This window comes from Musa acuminata, chromosome BXJ3-2, assembly GCF_036884655.1.
Source record: "Musa acuminata AAA Group cultivar baxijiao chromosome BXJ3-2, Cavendish_Baxijiao_AAA, whole genome shotgun sequence".
NCBI lineage: Eukaryota > Viridiplantae > Streptophyta > Magnoliopsida > Zingiberales > Musaceae > Musa > Musa acuminata.
This window is the reverse complement of record NC_088350.1, coordinates 36,119,327-36,141,298: the sequence shown is the minus strand read 5'-3', so window position 1 is coordinate 36,141,298 and position 21,972 is coordinate 36,119,327. Positions and strand designations below refer to the sequence as shown.

Below are 21,972 nucleotides of genomic sequence, written 5' to 3'. Positions count from 1 at the left end.
ATTCGATAATTCCCGTTTCAAGTGACTCCGTTGTCACTGATTCTTCATCGGAAACCTCACCCCGGTGATCAAAGTCTGCTTCGTTTCGCTCCTTGCTGCTATCTTTTAGTCTTTTTACCCACGCCGGCTGTGTACATCAGCCTAAAGATAGAGAGAATCTTGGATCCAAAGAGCCCAATCTAGCCCGGTCCGACATGGCTCTGGTCGGGCTAATTCAGAGGCCCATGGGACGGGCCTTGACAGCGGACCCTATCGTTGATGGGCGTAGGAGTGGATTCAAGTCCGTCGAATCCGGTTACCTCTCGTAAGTTTAAGAACACAAAATATGAAAGATCTGACAACGAAAATATTTTTTTTCGGCCCCTTCATCGCGAAATGAGTATGCGGTAAGCCTACCAACGGCGCTTGTACCCATCTTTCGCGGGTCGAAGGCAAAGAAAGAATTCGGTCCGGCCTGTCTCGGCCCACTCTTCTTTCTCATGCTCTTATAGACAAAACAAAAAAAACCCACTCAATCATCCGCATCAGAATGGAAGTGATTGCAGCGTTGGCGAGATTTCTGTTGTAGATTCCAGTGAGAACACGTCGACTGAAGGATTGTAGGCCCAAAATATTTTTTTGGGGGCACTTTGTAGCCAAACTGATATACGGTAATCACACATGAGGTCATTGTACCTTTTTTCCTTTTAAAATATATTTTTGACATTGATTTAATCGATGGAGCACAAGCTAAAAGCGGGAAGGACGGGAGACAGTGATGGGATGGGATGCGATGGGATTGGTCAAGGAAATGGGGGCGATAATAGACGGAGGCAGCTTTTGATGTGACATATGCCGGTCGATCGGAAGTGTCTTTCCATCTCCTTGTCCTCCTTGCTCACGAATCGACGACTTACTCCTTCCTTGTCAATCCATTTTATTCTTCTTCTTCCTTCCTACTTTTCTTCGTCCTACTACCGTTCTTGTCCTCCGCTGTTCTTCTATCTTCGCCCTCCTTGCCAACCATTTTACCATCGTCTGCCCTTCGCTACGTCTTTCTCTTCTTCATGACGATGGGTCCAACCTCTTGTGTTGGAGACCGTGGTAATCGGGGTGGCCGGTCGAATAGTGCATAATGCATATAAGTAGATTCCGGTCACCGTGCATTGAACCTCGATGATCTGAAGCCAATACAAGTTTTTTGGGACGCTATGTGGTAAACGGGTACGCGGTAATTAGGGTAGACACCCACGTGTCTGTATCCCAACTTATTGGGTCGTGCTCATAACATAGGGCACGGTGTCTTTTGGGCCGCTACCAGCTGGCCTGGCTCGGTATAGTGTGGTCAAGCAACAACCCACCTACGAGTCCTCTAAATTTATATAGATATAAAAAGTGTTTTTATAAAAATTAAGGTCGATTTTCTTAGAAAATATTATGTATTTCTAAAATGGCACCCCCATTTTATTTTATTTTTAAATAATATTTCTAATTAAAAAAAAAAAAAAAAAAACCAAATGGCCCCTAAAGAAATTTTCTATTCGTCACAGTGTTTTGGTCACTTATAGTGTTTTTGGCATATTACAGGGCTTTAGCCACCGTAATAAAAAAATGATAAAGTCTACTTGAAAACAGAGTTATTGATTGAGAAATAATAATAAAAGATATATACCTTTTAAAAAATACCCAAAAATAATTTTAAAAAATCCAAAAAAAAATAAAAATTCAGGCACTTTTTTATATAAAATAGCAAATTTAAAATTAAGCTTCTGATTAAGCGTTGAAGATTTCTATTGGGCTCAACATTTACAGTGTTGTAGAGAGAGAGAGAGAGAGAGAGAGAGAGAGAGAGAGAGAGATGGACATTCGAGATGGTGAGGAGGGTGACCAAATTTAGAACCACCGCACGCGCACGGGCGAAGACTAACCATTAAATGTGGCGTCGACAGCGCATCCAACCGGCACTCGATGCTCACGAAGACGAAGCGCGTTGCTCGTGTTCATCCAGCCTGGGTTTTAATTAGCTTAACACCTCGATGGTGCGTGATGTATGTCACTAGAACTGCTATGGCTCCGACTGACCAATCTCGAGCATCCAAAAGATCAAGTGGGCTTCGCCAAGATTTGATCCCAAGCTTGCGTGGGTTGTTGTACTACATCAAAGTTGCTAAGATAAAAAAAGTTTGCTGCATCGGATGTGATTCTTGCGCCGTATATATACAGCAGAGGCAACAACAGCAGACTACGGAGGACGTTAACGGGTGGGTACATACGTACGTGCGAGGCTTGCTTATAATCAATCTTCTTGAGTTTTCTGTCTTCTTCGGTGCTTCGCAGACTTTTCCGGAACAGCGCGCGAGCCTGTTCGCCACTTTCCACTCGCTAGAGCCTGTTCGGCGTAGTTCACTGCAAAAAGGAAGCAAGAGAAAGAGATAAGGTGATCTGGCCTGGCCTTGCCCAATCACGACCGCTTACATGGTATAGTGCCTCCCACTATTCCTTGTTTTTGTTTTTTCTTTTTTTTTTTATCACTATCACTACGCCACTCTCTTCTTTTTAGGCGTGAGTGCTTCTTGGTGGCCTCCAACTTTCCTTGGTTCGTGCGGTGCACCACCAGCATATGACCTCCACCATGTGTGCCACCTGCAAGCATTTTCTTCCATGGGAAGCAAACTTCTCGAGCTTTTTCCTTCCTTTACCAAAAAGTTGCGCATTCTTTCGTGTCGATCCCGCCTTGCCTTTCTTTCTTTTCTTTCGTGCGTCCAGATTGCGGACAGGCTGCCTGCGGGAACATGATTTACGTGTGAACTAAGCTAGCCCAGGAAATATTGTCGCAAGCTCCCAACCTTGTGCCTACCCCCTTACTACATCTCAAGGTACTACGACGCATAATCCTCCTTCTTGCCTATACTTTGTCACCCGCCACAATCATTTCAATTGCCTCATGACGTGTGACCGTGAGAGGATCAACATTAAGCCTACGTGCTTGGTTTGGACTGGTACCGAGGTTAGGCGATGGAAGCTCCAACTCAGTCTGACATGGGAAGCACTAACGCAGCCTGCTTTGGTTGATCGTACCCGACGGCTTTCAGAATTGTATATTTCGCGAAACACAAGCCGACACCACCACATTGGCCAGGTGATGTCAGTTTCGATACTCGTAATCCGGTAGATAGTGTTTTCGAAGCATCCTCAAGAATTCCAATCATAAACTTGTTTGCTCTTCGAACAATATCCTCCTAAACAGTCGTATGTACCTAATTTCAGTCAGCTATTCAGGAGGAGTCGAAGACTGACCCTTGTTTGACAAGGCTCTCTCAATCAATCTGTGACGAGCTAACGATGCATGCAACTTTGTTTTAATCTCTCTCTCTCTCTCTCGATCATGCCCATGTGAGCGACAAATACGAAGGACTTGCAAACACCGTAGATTCGTGTCAGTTTTCAACTCATCAGTTCGCATTACTAAGCAGACCGCGGGATGCGATCTCGTCCACCTCTTATCGCATCGATCTAATGCTGCAGATTCCATGCTGCTTGTCTAGGGACTGATCAGCTGACGAGCACTGAGAGAGGGTGCATGTGCCAGGAATGAACAAGCGTAGTAGACCCTTCACAAACGAACAGGAGTGTCCCTTCACAATCTATTCACAGAAAGAACAGGGATTAACGCATCGAGCGCTTAATGGGTTTTGGGGCCGTACGCTCCCTTAGTCGTAATATATTCAGAAGAGTGTCCCTTCACAAAAGAACAATGTTTTAAAAGAGAATGCCCATGCTTGGTGAAATTAGAATATTTCTCATCAACAAATGTACGTGGTGCCTTTGATTATATCAACCACTCAGCAAATTAAGGAGAGAGAAGTGCTAATCTGTTGGGTAGCAGCATAAAAGAGAAGGAAGCATGCATGGTGTCGTAGTAGTTTATGTTTTGCTCACATCTGCCTACCATCTATTCCGATCCTCAGGTGGCTGGCCAATATGGAAACCACTGCTTGCTTCCGCTAAGATATCCTAATCCACTCTCACTAGTGATGGGCGAGAGTGGCCTTGTGGACCAATGTATCTCTGTGTTGGTGCATGTTCCCTCCCTCCCTCCTTCCTTTTGAGCGCTGCAAGGCCATGATCAGTCGGCCGGGTGGGAGGGGATGAACAAAAGTAAAGGAGCACTGTACGAGTGGCCAGAATAATTGCCACAGGACTGGATGAGGGACACCACCATAAAACACCGTCAGGGTCCCCCACGTCGGCGCACCTAACTATACCATTTGGGCTTATCGTACAAGGGTCCTACGCTCGGACTCCATATCCGGTGGCCTTCGAACCGAGAAGAGACGGTACAAAGGGCAACAAGTTACACGAAGACAAGGAATTAATGAATATCCCGCCCAGTAAGAAAAAGTAAATATAAAACAAATTAACCTTCGATTCTTGGGGGATGTGTTTAGAATTGATTCATTATATTTATCTAGATAGTTATCATGTTCTAGATAGTTTTAAGCATGTTTCAAAAAGTGATCGATGATCTAAAATTTATAAAGTAATTCCTATAATTACCTCAATCATGAATGACATTGTAGAGTAAGATAGTTACTACTAGGTCCTATAAATAGGACCATAGTTCATGAAGCAAGATAGACGTATAATATATTTGGAAATATATTGTAAGTGTTCTATATCAATCCTCTTGTTTTAAATATTATATCGAAAGGATTTCATTTACTTGCATCGTAGTATTTTATTTTTATCGTTTCCTTGCTCCTATATATATATATATATATATATATATATATATATATATATATATATATATATATATATATATATATATATATATATATATATATGATCTTCACATCACAAGGGAGATGGGAGATCCAATGGGAACCTGCACTTGCGTGCTCCTCATCACGTGCTGTAAACTGCATCGATTTGCACTGCACTGCCGTACCGCCATGAGGCTGGAGCCGTCGGCACTGCACTGCACTGCCGTACCGCCATGAGGCTGGAGCCGTCGATTTGCACTGCACTGCACTGCCGTACCGCCATGAGGCTGGAGCCGTCGGCACTGTTGTTCACATTCGGACATCATCATGCATATAGCGATGGAACCTGCAGGGATGAATATATAGTTTCCAGCGACACCCGATGGATTACAAGTTCACTCACTACCTGTTGTCCTCCTGCTCTCCACACAGCAAAAGGGATCGAACTTACCGCCCGCACCTCCCAGTAAACATCAGCAAGCTGGTTAAGGTCCCGTCGCCTTACGTACACCCCCGCAAGAGAACAGACGGTGAAGGGACCACCAACAAACGCTTCATGAGCTGTCGTAGAGTGAGAGATAACGTTCAGGGTCACGATACATACATGAAACTAGTTGGGACTCGGGCGGGAGTTGTGTATTAGTATCATCAAATTTCTACGTACGATAGTCGGAGTTGTTTTTTTTCTTTTCTTCGCCTTCGCTTCTTCAACCCTCTCATACACAGAATGTGTTTTTAGTGATTTTGATGTCATAACACTTGTCATTCCCTATTAATTGTATCGCACCAACCGACCACTTGCGAGACCAACACGATCCCTGTCGAAACTCTAGTGTGCTCCCAATTCTCAGAATACGTGTTTTGTTTCATCGAAAAAGAAAAAGAAACTCCTTTTAATCTTAGTTTTTTGTTTCATCGATTCACACGCGTATTTTCTTTCTCCCATCAGTTGTATATATATACACGATGAAACGAATCAGTGTGGAGGCGGGGTGACGCATTTATGCCACACGAAGAGAAGTCTGTGCAAGGAGTCGTCCCAATGTCCGGCCAAATAAAATAATGGTCCTCCACCGTTTTTCTCCGTCGACCAGTTTTAGTTTATTAATATTTATTTTATTTCAGTGATGGTAATCGTCATATTCTTTTCCCTTTGCCGAGGGAATGGTAAAAGTCATATTCTATAATCACACTCGTTTTGAAGAGTGGAATCTCTTGAACTTGGCGTCGACTGTCGCTCGCTCGCTCGCTCTCACTGTCTCTCACTCTCTCTCTCTCTGTCTCTCCGTGCCGTGATCAAATCAGAAACCCAGTAGCTAGCAATAATAAAAGACAGGACCACGTAACCAGCTGTGTTCACAGCATTTATGGGGCATATTGGATTCTTAGCGATTTTATTTTATTTTTTTTTTTTTTGAGGAAAACCTTTCGCGGTTCATTAATCAACTCAAACGCATCGAGGCATAGACGACTTACTGATTCTCGAGTTTCGGCAGGTAACTCGAAGACCTACCGATTCTCAAGTTTCAGCTGGTAACTAAGATGATGGTAAGATACGGTACAAATTAGAGGAGGAGGACCGGTCGGCAACTTGAGTTTACTTTTTGTCTTTGTTTTTTTTTTCTCATCAGAGTTGGTTGGGTAAGATGCTAAAGAGGTTCCTAGGGAGACGAGAAAAGAAGTCCACTTTGGACTCCATGAACCAAAGAAAAATATAACATTAAGGGGAACCACGAGGACTGGAAACTAAACAAATCAAAAGATGAAGTGACCGGCGGCATGGTAACCGGAATTGGAGCTAGGACTGATTGCTTTCCTTTTCCCACCTATCAATAAATCATGATACATATGCACGAAAATGAAAGAGAGAGAGAGAGAGCGGTCTCCCATGGGTGGGGTCGGGGTGGGGGTGGAGGGTTGGGGAAACCCACCTTAATTACTTCACCAGCGTGCTCCCACGTTACCATGCTCGAAAAGTTCTCCTTGTCAGAACCCATTACCATGAGTTCCGAAGCGGACTCGGAGAGAAAGCGAGAGAGGCAGAGCGCGGGACCACACGAATGCCCAGGGAGGAAATGTTGTGGAGTTTTAGTAACTTTAGGTTTGTAAGCTTCGGAGTCGGTGCCCAGCGTTGTTGGTGGTGATGTTGTGGTAGTGGGGTTGGAACTCCATGAGTAGCACAGCAGCTGGCTAGAGGTGTTTACTTGGGAGTGAGAGAGAGAGAGAGTGTTTGATTGTGGGGTTGGAACTCCATGAGTAGCACAGCAGCTGGCTAGAGGTGTTTACTTGGGAGTGAGAGAGAGAGAGAGAGAGAGTTTGATTGTGGGGTTGGAACTCCATGAGTAGCAGCAGCTGGCTAGAGGTGTTTACTTGGGAGTGAGAGAGAGAGAGAGAGAGAGAGAGAGAGAGAGTTTGGTATCGCTGCGGAGAAAAAAACACCCAAGCCGTGGGGAGTTTTATTCCTTCTTTTTTAATGCCCAGCGAGAGGGCCATATGATGATCATACAAGAAGAAGACAACCAAACCCATGTCCACAGATACAGACAGCTCTAGAAGAAGGATCGCAGCTCCAAAATTCCCCGGGCATGGCTTCTAGCTGCGCCAAACCTCACCTAATCATTTCCCTCTTCGTTGGCTGTCTCCTCCTTGCTTCTCCCGCTCGTCCCGCTGTCTCGCCGTCGGCGGCGGTCAATAGCACGACACTACCAGTGAAGCACAGCAGGATCAGCGCCCATCTGAAAAGGGTCAACAAGCCTGCCGTCAAGACGATCGAGGCATCCGTCCATCCTCTATCGTTTCCCTCTCCCTTGTTTTGTTTGTCTTCTCCCTTTTCCTCTTCCTGAGGGATGTCGCTTGTTGTGCATGCAGAGTTCTGATGGTGATCTCATAGACTGCGTTCCGTCTCATCTCCAACCAGCATTTGATCACCCGAAGCTGCGGGACCACAAACCTTCGGTATGTGACATCTTCCGCATCGAAGCGCTCACTGATCAGGTGCTAAGGAGATGGTTTGATGCTATATCTACAGTGGTTGGTCGGTTGCAGGATCCACCCGAGAGGCCAAAAGGCTACAGCTTGAGCAGCACGGTGGATGCCAGCTTCCAGGCATGGACCATTTCCGGCGAGTCGTGTCCCGAAGGAACCGTGCCGATACGGAGAACGACACGGGAAGACATACTAAGAGCCAGCTCGGTTCAGAGATTTGGGAGGAAGCCTGCGGCGAGAAGGTTGCGCCGTGATTCGACGAGCACCGGGCATGAGGTAAACCTTCTGATCTTCTTCTTCTTCTTCTTCTTCTTCTTCTTCTTCTTCTTCTTCTTCTTCTTCACCGAGGTTCCATTCACCAGTTATTATTATGACTGACTAGTTAGATCAGAATTAACTGTCTTTTTTGGGGGGGGGGGGGGCAGCAATCGCTTCGTCTTTGCACGGATCACAGGAAGTAACGATTTTTCTTTGTTTCCATCCCTCTGGGTTTCCAACCTGTATACCCCAAACTAACGATGAATTAACGATTTTGCACGGATCACGGTCCAGTGTTCTTAGCTTAGCGACTAACAACAGGCACTCTTTTCCCAGTAACTCATGGATTCCTTTGCTGCACGGCCCCAAGTCTCGGACTGCTCTAGGAGTTATGCAACAGTCCTTCCCGTCGTCCTGTAGGCCAACACTGCAATAAGTCCCGGAGTCCTTGATTCATGGATAGTAGTTGATGAAAATGAGGAAAATGCACACCAAACCATGCTCATGAAGAATAAGAAATGATCATCCTCCATGTGCATCTACAGCAGCAACCGGAGAAGGGGACCAAATCGAGGTGGAGGTGGCCTTTGACTGAACTAATAGTTAATTCATCGATTTCCGTGGTCATGTAATTAAAAGCCTTCGCTTGGCCGGACATGAGCGAAATCTCAAAGTGTCCAACCAAGTCCTATTGCTTGTTTCATTTATACCAGTCCATGAGAGAGTGAGAGACCCTTCATAAGCTTCCAAGCTATTGTTTCGTTTCTACCAGTCCATCGGAGACCCCTTCATAAGCTTCCAAGCTAACTCCGTCGTCTCTTCTGCGCACACTGACGTGGGTCATTAATATTGCCTCATGCTTGCTGCAGCATGCTGTTGGGTATATCATCGGCGATCAGTATTATGGTGCAAAAGCCAGCCTCAGCGTGTGGGCTCCGAGGGTAACAAGTGCGTCCGAGTTCAGCCTGTCGCAGATATGGGTGATCTCAGGCTCCTTTGGCAACGATCTTAACACCATCGAAGCCGGATGGCAGGTAACGACAAGTATACATGTTGCATTTGTTTATCTATGCCTGCCGACCCAGAGACGTTCCCCTGTTTTTAGAGAACACCTCTCCCCCACATCAGACTTGTTTATCTCTGCCAACCTTTTCTTTGTATGATTTTGTATACATATATATGTATGTATATATGTATATATATACATATGTTTCTTTTTCTTCTTCATGAAAAGAAGGATATATTTCTTAGCTGAGCTTCCATATGACGAAAAATTTGCCACCCCTTTTTTGCCTTTTTCTTTTTGTGTCTTTCAAGGGATCGAGTCGTTTGGTAAGGCAGTCATACTTTTTTTTCTTCAGGTCAGTCCTCAGCTCTACGGAGATAACAGGCCCAGATTTTTCACATATTGGACGGTGAGCACCACTGAACTTTATGGACGTGATCAGACGAGAAACATATTATTACTATGATGTTGTGCATGCCTATATACGAAGATGTTGACTAACAATTACCCATCATCTCTTGATGTATAGAGTGATGCGTATCAGGAAACCGGTTGCTACAATCTCTTGTGCTCAGGCTTTGTGCAGACGAACAATAAGATCGCCATCGGAGCAGCAATCTCGCCGACATCGGCGCTGAACGGTGGCCAATTTGACATCGATCTCCTCGTGTGGAAGGTGATTTCAGACGTCTTGTTTTGGATCTCGTCTCTCTAATCTTCCTTCCTAGGCTGCAAATAGTAACCAGAAAAAGGTATTATCTGTGTGGACACCATGATCAGGACCCAAAGCATGGACATTGGTGGCTGGAGTTGGGGTCGGGACTGCTGGTGGGGTACTGGCCATCCTTCTTATTCAGTCACCTGGCAGAGCACGCAAACATGGTGCAGTTCGGGGGAGAAATCGTGAACACGCAGACATCCGGGTTTCACACATCAACCCAGATGGGCAGTGGCCATTTTGCAGGAGAAGGTTTCCGCAAAGCATCTTACTTCCGCAATCTGCAGCTTGTGGACTGGGATAACAGTTTGATCCCCTTGTCCAACCTCAGGCTCTTGGCCGACCATCCAAATTGTTACAGCATCCAAGGCGGGGTCAACGGCGTCTGGGGAAACTATTTCTACTATGGAGGGCCAGGGAGGAACGTGAGGTGTCCTTGAGAGATGAGAGATGAGAGATGAGAGATGAAAGAGAGAGAGAGAGAGAGAGAGAGCTTGCCTTGTTTCTTTCTTTTCCGGAATTTTACAATTTTGGGTAGGTTACATCGGGCCATTCTTAGATTTTTTTTTTTTCCCCCTTTTGGCTGGGCATTTCAAGCAAAGAAAGGATCTCTGTCGCTCTCGCTCTCTCTCGTACGACTTTTGAGGGCTCTGTAAATGCAAAGGTAAATATATATATATTCTTTGATCGTGTCTTTGTCCAAAAATGAAGTTAGTACATGCAGATTTGTGGTCCTCCCAAGCTACAATGTTACTACTGTTTCTGCCTGAGTTTTGCGCAAGTTTGTAGAAGCACGCACAGCTCTACTTTTTTTGTGTCGATCAGAGAGCTGTCTCCGAAGTTGCATTAATGAAGAAAACAAAACACCCTATAAGAAAGTACAGAGGCCCATAACCATTGCCCAAAGTCGTCATGCCACAGGAAACTTGACCGTGCATCAATCAGTTCAAGTGGTTACACAAAATCAAAAAGATAAAATCGCACTTTATTACTCTCCTTTTGAGTCCCAACAACGCGTTCGTTGGTTACATTCGCCATCGACGCCAGGGGGAAGGGGGAGTACACCGACCGGAAAAGTCCAATTGGATGCACAACCAGTGAAAAGGGCCCAAACCTTGGCGTTCATATTCCGAATAAGCATATCCTGAATTAGGTGCAACTCTGGAATAAATTACTGCACCTGATAATGAATGGATTACGCACAATATAAAAATGCCCTGATAATAAATTACTGCACCTGATAATGGATTGGGGACAACTGTCTCGCCCAAACTGTAACTCTGGAATATTAGCATCCCCATGATGAGTTCGATCCACACAGAATGTATACATGATGTTATAACAGTCGATGAACTTGATTGAGGGAAACCAAATGAGCCATCACAAGAATAAGAATCTCGGAAGAACTCATCTCCATCGAAAGATTAAAGGTCATCGGGTGTAAACTGAAGATGTTGGACACAGATGCTGTCAGACTTTAGCATTGGGCCACAGATAATAAGAATCTCGGAGGAGGCTACGAAGCATGCCGCAGGGAGTCGCTCCATCCCAAACCAGCACAGCCCTTGTTACCAACAGCATGCAGCGGCTCCAAAATACCTTTTCTGCTATTCCCTAGACCTTCTCCCTGAGTAATGTTCAAAGAGAGCAGCTTGAAGAAACACAAAATCAAAGACGAAGCACATCTACAGACCACACATGTCGAGAGAAAAATACATAAGTTCATTGTAAAAAATAAATATCATCCGTCAAGCATGGGCCAGTCGATTATGTTTTCTGACCTCAAGCAACTGGCTTATTATCATAGCGTACCCGAAAATAATTAATTAATTTCTCATTTTAGTTTGTTTCTTCTAAAAAGAATTTCTTTGGTTCTGCCCCTAGTGGACTTGGACATCAAGGCCAGCAACAGGCCAGCAGCAACCTGTTACTGCCTCCTGATCCACAATAATTAAAAAAAACTACATTATAGATTCAACTTAGGTTATAAAGAACCATCATTCGATGACTTTAATTTTGGTTTAGGTCGACTATACACATATATCTCTAACATCATACATAAAAAATCAGCCAGCTAAATAACATTCATTCTACAATTACCACATACCTGATTTATATTACACTCGGAACTAAGCTACAGAATTATTTGAACATAGTTAAGATGAGTGGTAAAAAAACTGAAATTTGAACTTACATCATTCCACCCCATGTTTTCTAGAATTCTTCTGGCATAACTTCCACTTCCAAATGACATATTTATGGCTTCTGCAGCAGCATCTTCTGCACTGGAATATCGTGAAGGTGAGCTAGCTTCATCAAAAGATCTATTCTCAGTGTCCTTTTGTCCAGGACCTATACTGAAATCACCATGTAACGTTCTCCTCGCAGCAGCTCTATCTTTATAAGTAAAATTTTGGTGCTGCAACACAACTTAAATATTAGCAAGCACCAAATATGCACTATAAGCTGAATGCTATAGCAATCAATATTCAATTATACCAGAACATAACCATATACAACACTCGGTGATTAGCTAGTCAACGTGATAAAACTCATGCACATTCCTGAAAAGGTTACCATACTACATGAAGAATTACATTTTCCGCAAACATGTTTTTAACATAGAAACACCTTTTTCTTGTGAGCTACAAAGTCAAAAGACAATTTAAGAAACATTGACATAATAACAAGATTTATTTCACCACATGTGCTGTTGATGTTAGTGCATACAAATAAATTTAAGAACAGCATGTTTCAAACATTCATAATCTTCCTAAGAAATCTTTAATACACATAATTTCATGCCCTAACTCACCAATGGATTTTATTGTTCTAGAGACACTGAATTTTAAACACAAATATAAAGACATTTGTCATTCAAATTTAACATCAATTGATGTCACTGATCCTAGTAAAAAAGAAACAAAATTGGTGGATTTAGAATATACCTAAAAAGATAAAATAATGCATATGTTGTATGAAATCAAACACCCATTGTGCAGTATCATACAGAACCGAAATGAACATAGAAGACAAGTACCTTCTCCAATGTGTTAGGAACTTTGTCAATCATAGAAGACGATACTTCACCAATGACTTCATTTGCAAGATAGGATTGGCATTTTGGATCCAATGTGTGAAACACAACACTCTGAAAATTGGCATACAAATCAGGAAAACCCCAATCCTTTGTGGGGTTGGAAGAATCAAATGTTGATATAGAAGCCAAGTATCTTCTGTTTGGACTCCTCAACCGGTAAACCTTTCCTGGAAATAGGAGGGTGAAGGCAACAAACTATCTGATCAGCAATCCATAGACATATCTACAGAGAGAAAAAATATAGAAAACAAAATATCTAAAGTTAAAACCAAAAAAACAACTCCAATATGAGTGGGTAATTCAGCTGGCTCCCACTGTGAGGGTCAAAATCTTTATTGCCCATGAGGTAATTAAGCTTCAAATGAAACACCTTTGTTGTTCAGCTGGCACAGCAAGCACATTTTGCAATATGGTGCACTAGAGAAATATGGTAACAAACATATGCCTTAAGCTTCTTTAGCTGTTTAATTACAGCTATCTTATAATTGTGATGATAGTAGTAGAACCTGAATAGGCAGCAATATCATATGTAATAAGCTGAAAAGGAACATATAAATCTAAAGACTGGATTCCATACAATACAGGCAAGAGTGTACATAAAAAAATTTATGCATAAGAACTAATATTCAAATCATAGAAAAGGGAGGTCATTTGAGCAGGGAGATACTTCCAGATGGAGTCAACAATTTAGCATAAGCTGCATGTTCCAGTACTAACTCCAACAAAGAATTATATATCAAAAGAGTGAAAGAGATATACCTGAAGCAACATGCACCAGATCCAGATGAACCGCATCGATGGCAGCAGTTTTCACAAGACCACCAGCAGACACAGAAGGATGCAACTTGTTAGAACATCTAACCGTCCTGCCAATCAGTTTGGAGACTATGTTGCTTTTCTTCACAGGTTTAGTAACCATCTCCCAGTCCCAAAGATCAACAACTGGAAAACACGGCATGCCCTCATCATCAGATCTAACTACTTGACCATATTGAGCCTGCCAGTTTTTCTCCTCTGATGAAGCATCTGCATTGTGATTAAAATTTCAGAAAAAAAAACTTTGCTAAATGAAAAAGGCCATTCTATCAGGTTTACAATAATAACAAGAAAAAGGTTATTATGTTCCATGATCCAACTGCTGCAAAAAGTTTGTACTAACCTAAATAATGGCAGGAAACACAGCACACTAACTTAGAACCAGAACATAAAAATAATTTAAACATCATATTCTTCCACATCCCCTGATGACCACCCACCATATACTTGCCACAAATAATTGTCAAAATAATCGGAAAATTATATGAAGCTAGCTAATATAGTTTTCCATTACTGCCGACCTATCTTCTCTTCAATATTAAAAATTCTAATCAACAAATAATAAATGTTCATACTATAGCTCCCAGAGTGCTCTCCAGTTATATGAAAAAAATAATTGAAGTTATCTGGATCTGATCAATTAAATGCATACCATCTGTTTGCAGACAAGTTGATGAGACATCAGCATGGGCATTTCGGTTGGAACAACCAGACAAATAGAGATCAATCAGCGTTTCTTCTAACCTTCATCAAGCAATTGACATCAATAAGTTACAAAGCCCATGATAAGGAAAACAATTTTGTGATAAGAACATGATAAGGCATAACAATGGACAAAGCATACCATTCTGATGGTGGACATACCATCCCATCAGCTGTTGGGTTTTCTTCTACACCAGCTGAGAGCAAAAAGAACTATATTAACATTTTTATCGAGTTTGAGATGCTATTCATGTGTTTATATTCCATATGATGGATCAACTTTGATCCAAAGACTGAAAGAGCACCAACTATAATGTCACGAATATCATTCACCTATAGCAACCCTGAATATGCAATTTTATCATGCAAAACAAAAAAAGCAATGTGCTACTTATGCACATATTATGTAGCCCGAAGCCTGGCCAAGATGTTACATACATCTTGTGTATAACCAGGAGAAAAAAATCACTAATTTTTTGTTTATAAAGATGCAGAAATTTGCACTTGGATAGCACATACATGCCTTATCTTGAGTGGTCCAAGGGGAATCACATCTTGCATTTTCAAGAGCATGAGTTTCCTTGCCCTTCTTCAGAAAAGAGGCAAAAAATACATGAGTGAGCATCAAAGAAATTAACACTTCTATGGTGACACAAGGAAGAAAATCTAATGGCAGAGTTGGAATATCTAATTGCATTGCAATGCTGAAGTATACTGGCACCAAACAGGTGACCAGGCAGACGTCAAATGGAATGTTAAAACTTAAAACTGATATTGTTCCTTCTCAAAGTTGTCTGAGACCAATAAAAAGACAACATGTTTACAAACTGACTCATTAATAATAAGAAATTACACAATATTTCTAAAATTTACCTCATCGCATGGCAGTGGAATGTATCTTCCATCTTCAAATGTGTAATAAAGACCATCTCTACTGCTATAGTACCATCCAGCACTGGGATCATGATAAAACCCACTACTGCAACAGAATGAACCAAAGAAACTTGAATACTGGCCAAGTGAAGATCGCTATAACAATTAGTCGAACATTTAAGCATAAAAGCAAAGCAAGATACTAAAATTTGCACTAAGGTTAAGAAAGTGAATGCACAGACTCATTTTATATCCTGAGCTAACACAAATGGCTAAAAAACTAGAACTGATAGTGTGATGGATGCAACTTTAAAACTTCGCCCATGTTTTATAATCATAAAAAATCTCCTAGGTATCTGTTCTAATGTTTCCCTGGTCAAATCATCTTCTTACTTCTCTTTCCTAATTTGGCTACCAAAGAACTACTGCACAAACTCTCCAAGGGCCTAAGTGAAAGCTGCAAACCGCACAGGAATGCCAACTTCAATGCATGAACTTAAAGATGTTTGCATTGTTTTAACAACGAGTCTCACACCTTTATGCTTTCTCTACCTCATCCTTGCTTCAACCACATCTAAATTTTAACACTTTTGTCGGTGCCAGGTTCCTTTTTTTTTTTTTTTCCAACGAACTAGCAAAATTTTCTCAATATATTATCATTCTTGTGTACTATCTAAAAATTCCATAAACAAAACCAAAATGCGAAATAAAGAAGTGGAACCTATGTAAGCGAGAATTATTGCAGCGACTCAACAGTTACGAAACAAGAGGGAAAAAAGCCCAACATCATAGAAACAAATAGAGATGGGGAACCTGGCTTTCGTTGGAGCAAAACCCTAGAACGAAGGAAAAAAGGGGGGGTGGGGGGCGGGGGGGTGGGTAAGAGGAAAGAGAAGAAAAGGAAACCCTTCAACTGGCGATAACCGAGAGAATCCGGACCTGGCGTGGTAGTAAAGCTTCGAACCGTCGTCCCACACGAAGGATGAAGAGGCATGGGTTTGCCGATCTCTCTCGAACTCTCCACCGCAACCGTCGTCCTGCTCCGGCCCCGCCATCTTCTGGCGTCGGCCTTCTCGGATCGCCCACCGTTTTGATGTGTGGAAGAGGACAAGGACTCCCTCGCAGATCGGCGGTCCGGTGAAACGGAGCAGCTTATTACGAGGAACGAGCCTGCCGCCCAAGTTGCGGATACCCCTTTGGTTTCCCAACCGAGTTTGGAGTTTGGAGTTTGGAGTTTGGGTTGGGTTGAGCCTCGTTTGTTGTCTATTGATGGGCATCAAGTCGACGTTGGGCTTGGCCCAGTATTGCCCGTTTTACATGCCGACCGGAGTCTTTGGGAACATTTGTATTTTAGATGTATAATATTTAGATTTTTTTTTTTGAATGAATGTATAGTTATGAAATATTTTAAATATTTAATAAATAATATATAAAAATTATATTTTAAATATGCATCGATGCAAGTATTGTTCGATACAATTATATTTTTAATATTTATTTAAAAGTAAATATATACTTTTATATTTAAATAAATAAATAAATAAATAAATAAATAAATGTAATACTATAAAAATATTTTGTATGGCCTAGATATATAATAAATAAATATAGAATAGTATAAATGAACGTAGGTGGGCTTCATGCGTTGGCATGGTATAAGTTGTTGCTACCCCACCACGTCGGTGGGCTTCATGCGTCGTCGTCGTATAAGTTGGCATGCGTATGGTCACACGAAACGGAAGCAAGCCTATCTATGTAACAGCTGCAGCAACATGAATTGGAAAGAGAAAGAAAAGAAATCATAGGGCAGGGCGCTCGTGTTGTTCCGACTACCGGCGTGCATGTGCCGGGAGCAGACAAAAAAGTCTGCAGTCTCCAGAGTGCTGTGAGGACGGAAGGGAGACGATCGAGGAAGAAGTCAGGGCCCTCCGAGGAATACCCCTACCACTGTGATGGATGTGACCTCCCTCTCCCTCCCAGCGGCAAAAGCCCGCCAAAGAAGAAAACTCTCTCTTTCCTCAGAGACTCCAGTTTCGTTTCTTGACTTGCAAGTTTCCGATCTTGTCCACCGATACAACTAAAACAAGAACGGCCTCATGAATTTTGATCTGTCGTGTCAGCGTCGATACACAAAGATAGTATAAATCAGTGTGTGACCGAGAAAAGAAGAATATTTTTTTATGTCTCTCTCCGTATAACAGAAATGACATACGCGTTCACGTAATTATTCATTAATCTTTGTATCAGCTGCGAGCTTTCTGGGTGGGAGGGAGGGAGGGATGACCCTCTCGGATACTTGGCCTAATGGAGGTTATCATTGTAAAATGCGACCCGAGAGAAGTAAAGAGAAGGAGAGATTACAGCAGCCTAACATTCAATGATGAGCGTCACAATCTCAATCGAGCTTTAATGGACATCGTTACCAGCTATACCTACTTTAATAAAGCGCGCGTACATCGGTTCATGATCGTCCCACAATCACCGTATCCATTAGGTCGATCCATCCATCCTCTTAAGTAAATCTCTGAATTATATCTTGGAGATGTTGACGAAGAATGGAACTTAGTATTTGCTAAGAATATTAATTATATATATAGTCATTACATAAAAAGGAAAACATTCGACGAACCTATAGTTCCCCGAGCAACGATTTGTGCCTTGAATGCTCCTCCGGCCTCTTCCCACCTCGTCTGGATTTCGTCAGGATTACAGATGCAGTTGCCGGTCAGCTAGCATTTCTCAATCTGTCTCTGGCTTTGCTTCTCCTCGAGAAGATCAACAAGTCTGTTCTTGCAAGGTGATGATAAAGCTTGATGCTGGAACTGACTTCATGGTTCCGGAAATTTGTGGCTGCTTTCACTCCAAGTGCAGCCTCCTGCACGCGCAGTTCTGAACCACACGGAATCACAGTTGAATACCCAGGCAGATTCTTCTTTGTAGATCATCGGTATCTTTTTCCTGCATGCTTCCTTGTCCTTTCTAAGACCGATGCATGATGACGATCTACTTTCCTTTCATGATATAATGATGGTGAGTAGGTGAGCGTGGAGTTATGATTTCTAAGAAGCAAACAGCACGCCAACTTCACCGAGTATACAGAACAGACTTCTCCGTTAAATATCGAAGATTGTTTACGAACAACAAGGAACAATTTAAACCACGGCACAAAAAAAAAAAAAAAAAGGAAAAGAAAAAGAAAAAAGAGGTGTTGAACTGCCCCCGGCGTTGTTTGCCAACTTTTGCAAGTCAATAAAGCTAAAGACCTATCTTTCAAATCAACCGTCAACTTTGGAGGTCCATCTCGCACACATACACGGCACAGTATTCATGATAGGAACTCCTAGTGGAAGGTTAGCGATCACCGATTCGGCCCACAGATACATAACCGGTGGTTGAGAACCTAAAGAGTTTAATTGAATTCAGTCTAATTCCTCAATACATCATCAAATAATTGAATTCCCAATTTTTCTACTGCCAAAAGTTGTTCAAGTGTTGTTGGTTAATACCCTTTTTGTTTAAGATCGCTGGTAAGTTCTATTGCAGTCATCGTATGATATAGCAAACAGATGTTGTGTCCGCATGGGAAGACGGGGAGCTGAGAAAGAGAGAGAAGAGATGCCTCTATGAATTTTGAACACTAATATATGGACTCCGTCGAGCATACTTGTTGCTGGAGGGATGTTAGTCTTGACCTTAGAGCAACTTTCGGACGTAACCATTAGTATCTATCTATCTTTGTATGATATACATCACTGGTGCAACATGACCGATACCTAACAAGAATGCTTTTTCTTCGGATAAAGCCAAAACGCTCTCGTACAGTGCCAACAGTTCCAAGGCTATTCATTGCATGACGATGAATCAGACTGCCGGACAAACGTGCTACAGTTTCCGCGTTACATTGGCGAAGCTATGTGGTGGCTTTGCCTCCGACTTCATATTTTCAACCCCCACAAGTTCACATCCTTCTCATAAATGCCTCCTCCTCCTCCTCCTTCTCAAATCTCCCTTTTTGTTTTTTATTTTGCTTAATGACTCTACCTGTCAAATTTGCAGCCATTCTCGTAAGTAATCCAATTAATCGTTGTGATCATTATTAGATCACATGACGCAGTGGTCGTGAAAAACTCAAAAAACATTTTGCCATCCATCGATCAGTGCCTTGGTAAGATTTTTCAACATGTCTGGATCAGCAAATGCAAGGTAGAACGATCGATCGACAAACAAGACGAGCTCTTGATTTATTGTTGTCAAGGGAAAAAGGAGGCACGGCCTATATGTTATGCCCCATAATCACAATTCAAAATCCTATTTCATTCATACTCGACAAAGGCACACACCAGACTCGTCGTGCACATGAATGAATCCTATGCGTGCGTAGCATAACATGACCGATCGACAAGAAAATGTTTCAGAAATGAGACCAAGCAATATATCATAAAATTCTTATGATAATCGAGAATGATTTTTACCATTACGAGGGATGTCACCTTTGTCGTCCTTCATATGCTGAGATGGGGAACACAGTGTGATTCAACATGTGGGAACGATCCTCGGTTTCACTGCCAACTTCCCTCGCCCGAAATCCAAACCCATTCCAGCCACCTAATAATATTCGGAAGAAGATGACGGCTGCATTTACATATGTAGCAAGTTCCCTAACAAAGGTACGGCGGTGCCCCCTAATCATTGTGCATCGTGACATGGCCATAAATCCAATACATAATCAGGATCAAAAACCAACATATATATACTGCTATAGTTACCGTAAAGAGCTTAGGTTGGTTGCTTTGTGATCGTTTTGGAGTTCACATGCTGTGATCTGCATCGCCACAGGATTGCTGTTTTCATGATCTCCTGGAAAGTCGTTTCCAGACCACGGAGGAAGGCTGGGCAGTGCCAATGCAGGAGCCGGGCATAATGGACTTCCTCCATTAATGCCAGTCCTCCTGCAGTACTCGATTCTTGGGTAGTCCATCATCGGCGACGCCATAGTTGGCGGAACGGTTAACCCCATGGGGATCTCGTTGCAGGCATAACGGAGGAGTTCGGCATTGGCAGCATCGAGCTCTTTCTGGAGCCTCTGGACCTGGCGTTGGAGCACGGAGATAGCGCCGACGCAGCCGTAGACGGGGTCCTTAACCCGGGCTTCCGCCTCGTAGGCCAGAGAGTTGACGGCGTCCTCCCGCTGGTGAGGGAGCAGCTCGTTGAGGAGCTTGGTCACGTTGCTGGCCCCAAATACCTTGTGGACATTGGCAAACTTCTGCGGCTCCTCCGGGGGAAAGTAGGGTGCAAAGATGCAGCCCGGCATGCACTTCCTCCTCAAGAACTTGCAGGCAGCACAAGGAGAGTTGGAGGAAGAACTTGATGATGCCATTACCCGACTGCATACACCGAGAACGGTATATACTTTTTTTCATTTACTTTTTTGGGGAAAAATCTGCTAGTTTGATCTGATTTCAATCGATGGACGGCTGCTGGCCCCTCGAGGGCCTGCTCATGATGTTCAATATTAGGGATAGGGTTCGAGGAAGAATGATCGGAACCAATTTTTTTTTTCCATGTTGCAAGCTCTTCAGATCTCTAAAATCTAGTGGCAGCCTGAAGCATGCTGCTGATGTGAGTCAGCACACGGATCAGTATGGCCAGGGTTGTGCACTTCCTCTCATGATTGCGGTCATCATAAATATACTCAAATGACGATGAGACAATAGAAAAAGAAACGGTACAAACAAGTGAAATCCTAGATATGATAATCTCTCTGCATGCGTGTAGAAAATCACTGTTGACGAACATAGAATAAAGCGAAGCGCAAGTATACCTCTCTGAGATCTGGCGGGGGATTTGCTCAGAGGAGTCAGTATCTTTTGCCCTCGGCTGAGCCCTCTTTCCAGCGGCAGAAGCAGAAGCAGATCTGATCAGTTTTTCCAGAATCCAAGCAACTGCAGTGACGAAATTACAAAAATGAGAGTGTTGAGACTTCTCCTATCGGCTGAGAGCAAATCAAAGGAAAAGCGTGGAGAGGCATAACCAAACCCTTAGCTGGAGAGAGAGAGAGAGAGAGAGGAAGGTGCAGCAAAAAGGAAGGCAAGGTGGAGGGAGAAAACCCAAGTATTTAGTGCGAGAAGAAGAATGTGGGTGTGGTAAAGCTAATATACAAATACAAATGAGAAAAGACTGTAATTTATGTGAGCACATTCAAAAAGCGACCGTCGCACTACACACAGAGAATATCTTGTACTATACGCTTCTGATCCTTTGGTAGACTAAATTCTTTACACAATTTTTAGGCTCCCATCGAGCAAGGACTCCATGAGTCGTAGGCTATCTATCTGCACTCGTAACTTATTGGTAATGTCAAATGATTTGAGAGCACAGTCCTCTGATATAAATTAAACAAAAACAAATCATCTGTAGTCAGCATTATTAAGAGACTCGACACGTGTGAGGGTCAAAGAAAGGAGGCAACCTGATGCAAAATTTAGTGGGACCAAAGGCATCTATCTATCTATACTTTACAATTAACCGTAAGCTTATCTACGAATAGCGTCTAAAATAATTTCCCTGTACAGATGTGATATATGTGATTCCTATGTTCTTTTCTGCAATCAAATTACAGGGCGAGTTACTGCTGTAGATATATCAAGCCGCATTTCTCTTTGTGGAGTCGCGTGCGGTTACACGATGGGACAGGAAAAACCAATCAAATAGAAATTAAATGTCTTTTCTTTGAAGTTCTTCGAGGACAGTGGTATCGAGAGATTAAGAA

The 21,972-nt window shown here is 42.7% G+C and overlaps 3 protein-coding genes across 8 annotated transcripts; 1 reads left to right on the top strand and 2 right to left on the bottom strand.

The window, feature by feature from the left end:
• The first annotated feature begins 6,871 nt into the window (after window positions 1-6,871).
• LOC103976621 (protein neprosin) lies at window positions 6,872-10,404 on the top strand. Its single transcript, XM_009391890.3, has 7 exons — window positions 6,872-7,519; window positions 7,614-7,700; window positions 7,791-8,006; window positions 8,858-9,022; window positions 9,350-9,403; window positions 9,524-9,670; window positions 9,775-10,404. Exons 1-7 carry the CDS (start codon window positions 7,331-7,333, stop codon window positions 10,150-10,152), a joined length of 1,236 nt encoding a protein of 411 aa, XP_009390165.1. The 5' UTR covers window positions 6,872-7,330; the 3' UTR covers window positions 10,153-10,404.
• Window positions 10,405-10,581: 177 nt separating this feature from the next.
• Window positions 10,582-16,422, bottom strand: LOC103976622 (uncharacterized). 3 transcript variants are annotated; one of them, XR_010494564.1, is made up of 10 exons: window positions 16,143-16,422; window positions 15,204-15,309; window positions 14,850-14,919; window positions 14,473-14,527; window positions 14,281-14,372; window positions 13,572-13,838; window positions 12,753-12,979; window positions 11,907-12,131; window positions 10,950-11,339; window positions 10,582-10,856 (listed from the first exon to the last, which is right to left on the bottom strand). XR_010494564.1 is itself a non-coding variant. In XM_065140183.1 (9 exons), exons 1-9 carry the CDS (start codon window positions 16,256-16,258, stop codon window positions 11,229-11,231), a joined length of 1,269 nt encoding a protein of 422 aa, XP_064996255.1. In that variant the 5' UTR covers window positions 16,259-16,422; the 3' UTR covers window positions 10,582-11,228. The 3 variants fall into 3 exon arrangements, 1 of the variants encoding a protein (XP_064996255.1); XR_010494565.1 differs by having other exon boundaries at window positions 14,850-14,916; XM_065140183.1 differs by having other exon boundaries at window positions 10,582-11,339.
• Window positions 16,423-19,499: 3,077 nt separating this feature from the next.
• Window positions 19,500-21,362, bottom strand: LOC135586221 (LOB domain-containing protein 25-like). Of its 4 annotated transcripts, none has more exons than XM_065139120.1 (4): window positions 21,240-21,362; window positions 21,025-21,145; window positions 19,970-20,587; window positions 19,500-19,885 (listed from the first exon to the last, which is right to left on the bottom strand). In XM_065139120.1, exons 3-4 carry the CDS (start codon window positions 20,578-20,580, stop codon window positions 19,690-19,692), a joined length of 807 nt encoding a protein of 268 aa, XP_064995192.1. In that variant the 5' UTR covers window positions 20,581-20,587; window positions 21,025-21,145; window positions 21,240-21,362; the 3' UTR covers window positions 19,500-19,689. The 4 variants fall into 4 exon arrangements, with proteins under 4 accessions (XP_064995192.1, XP_064995194.1, XP_064995195.1 ...); XM_065139122.1 differs by having other exon boundaries at window positions 21,235-21,341; XM_065139123.1 differs by having other exon boundaries at window positions 19,500-19,861; window positions 21,025-21,328.
• Window positions 21,363-21,972: the final 610 nt, after the last annotated feature.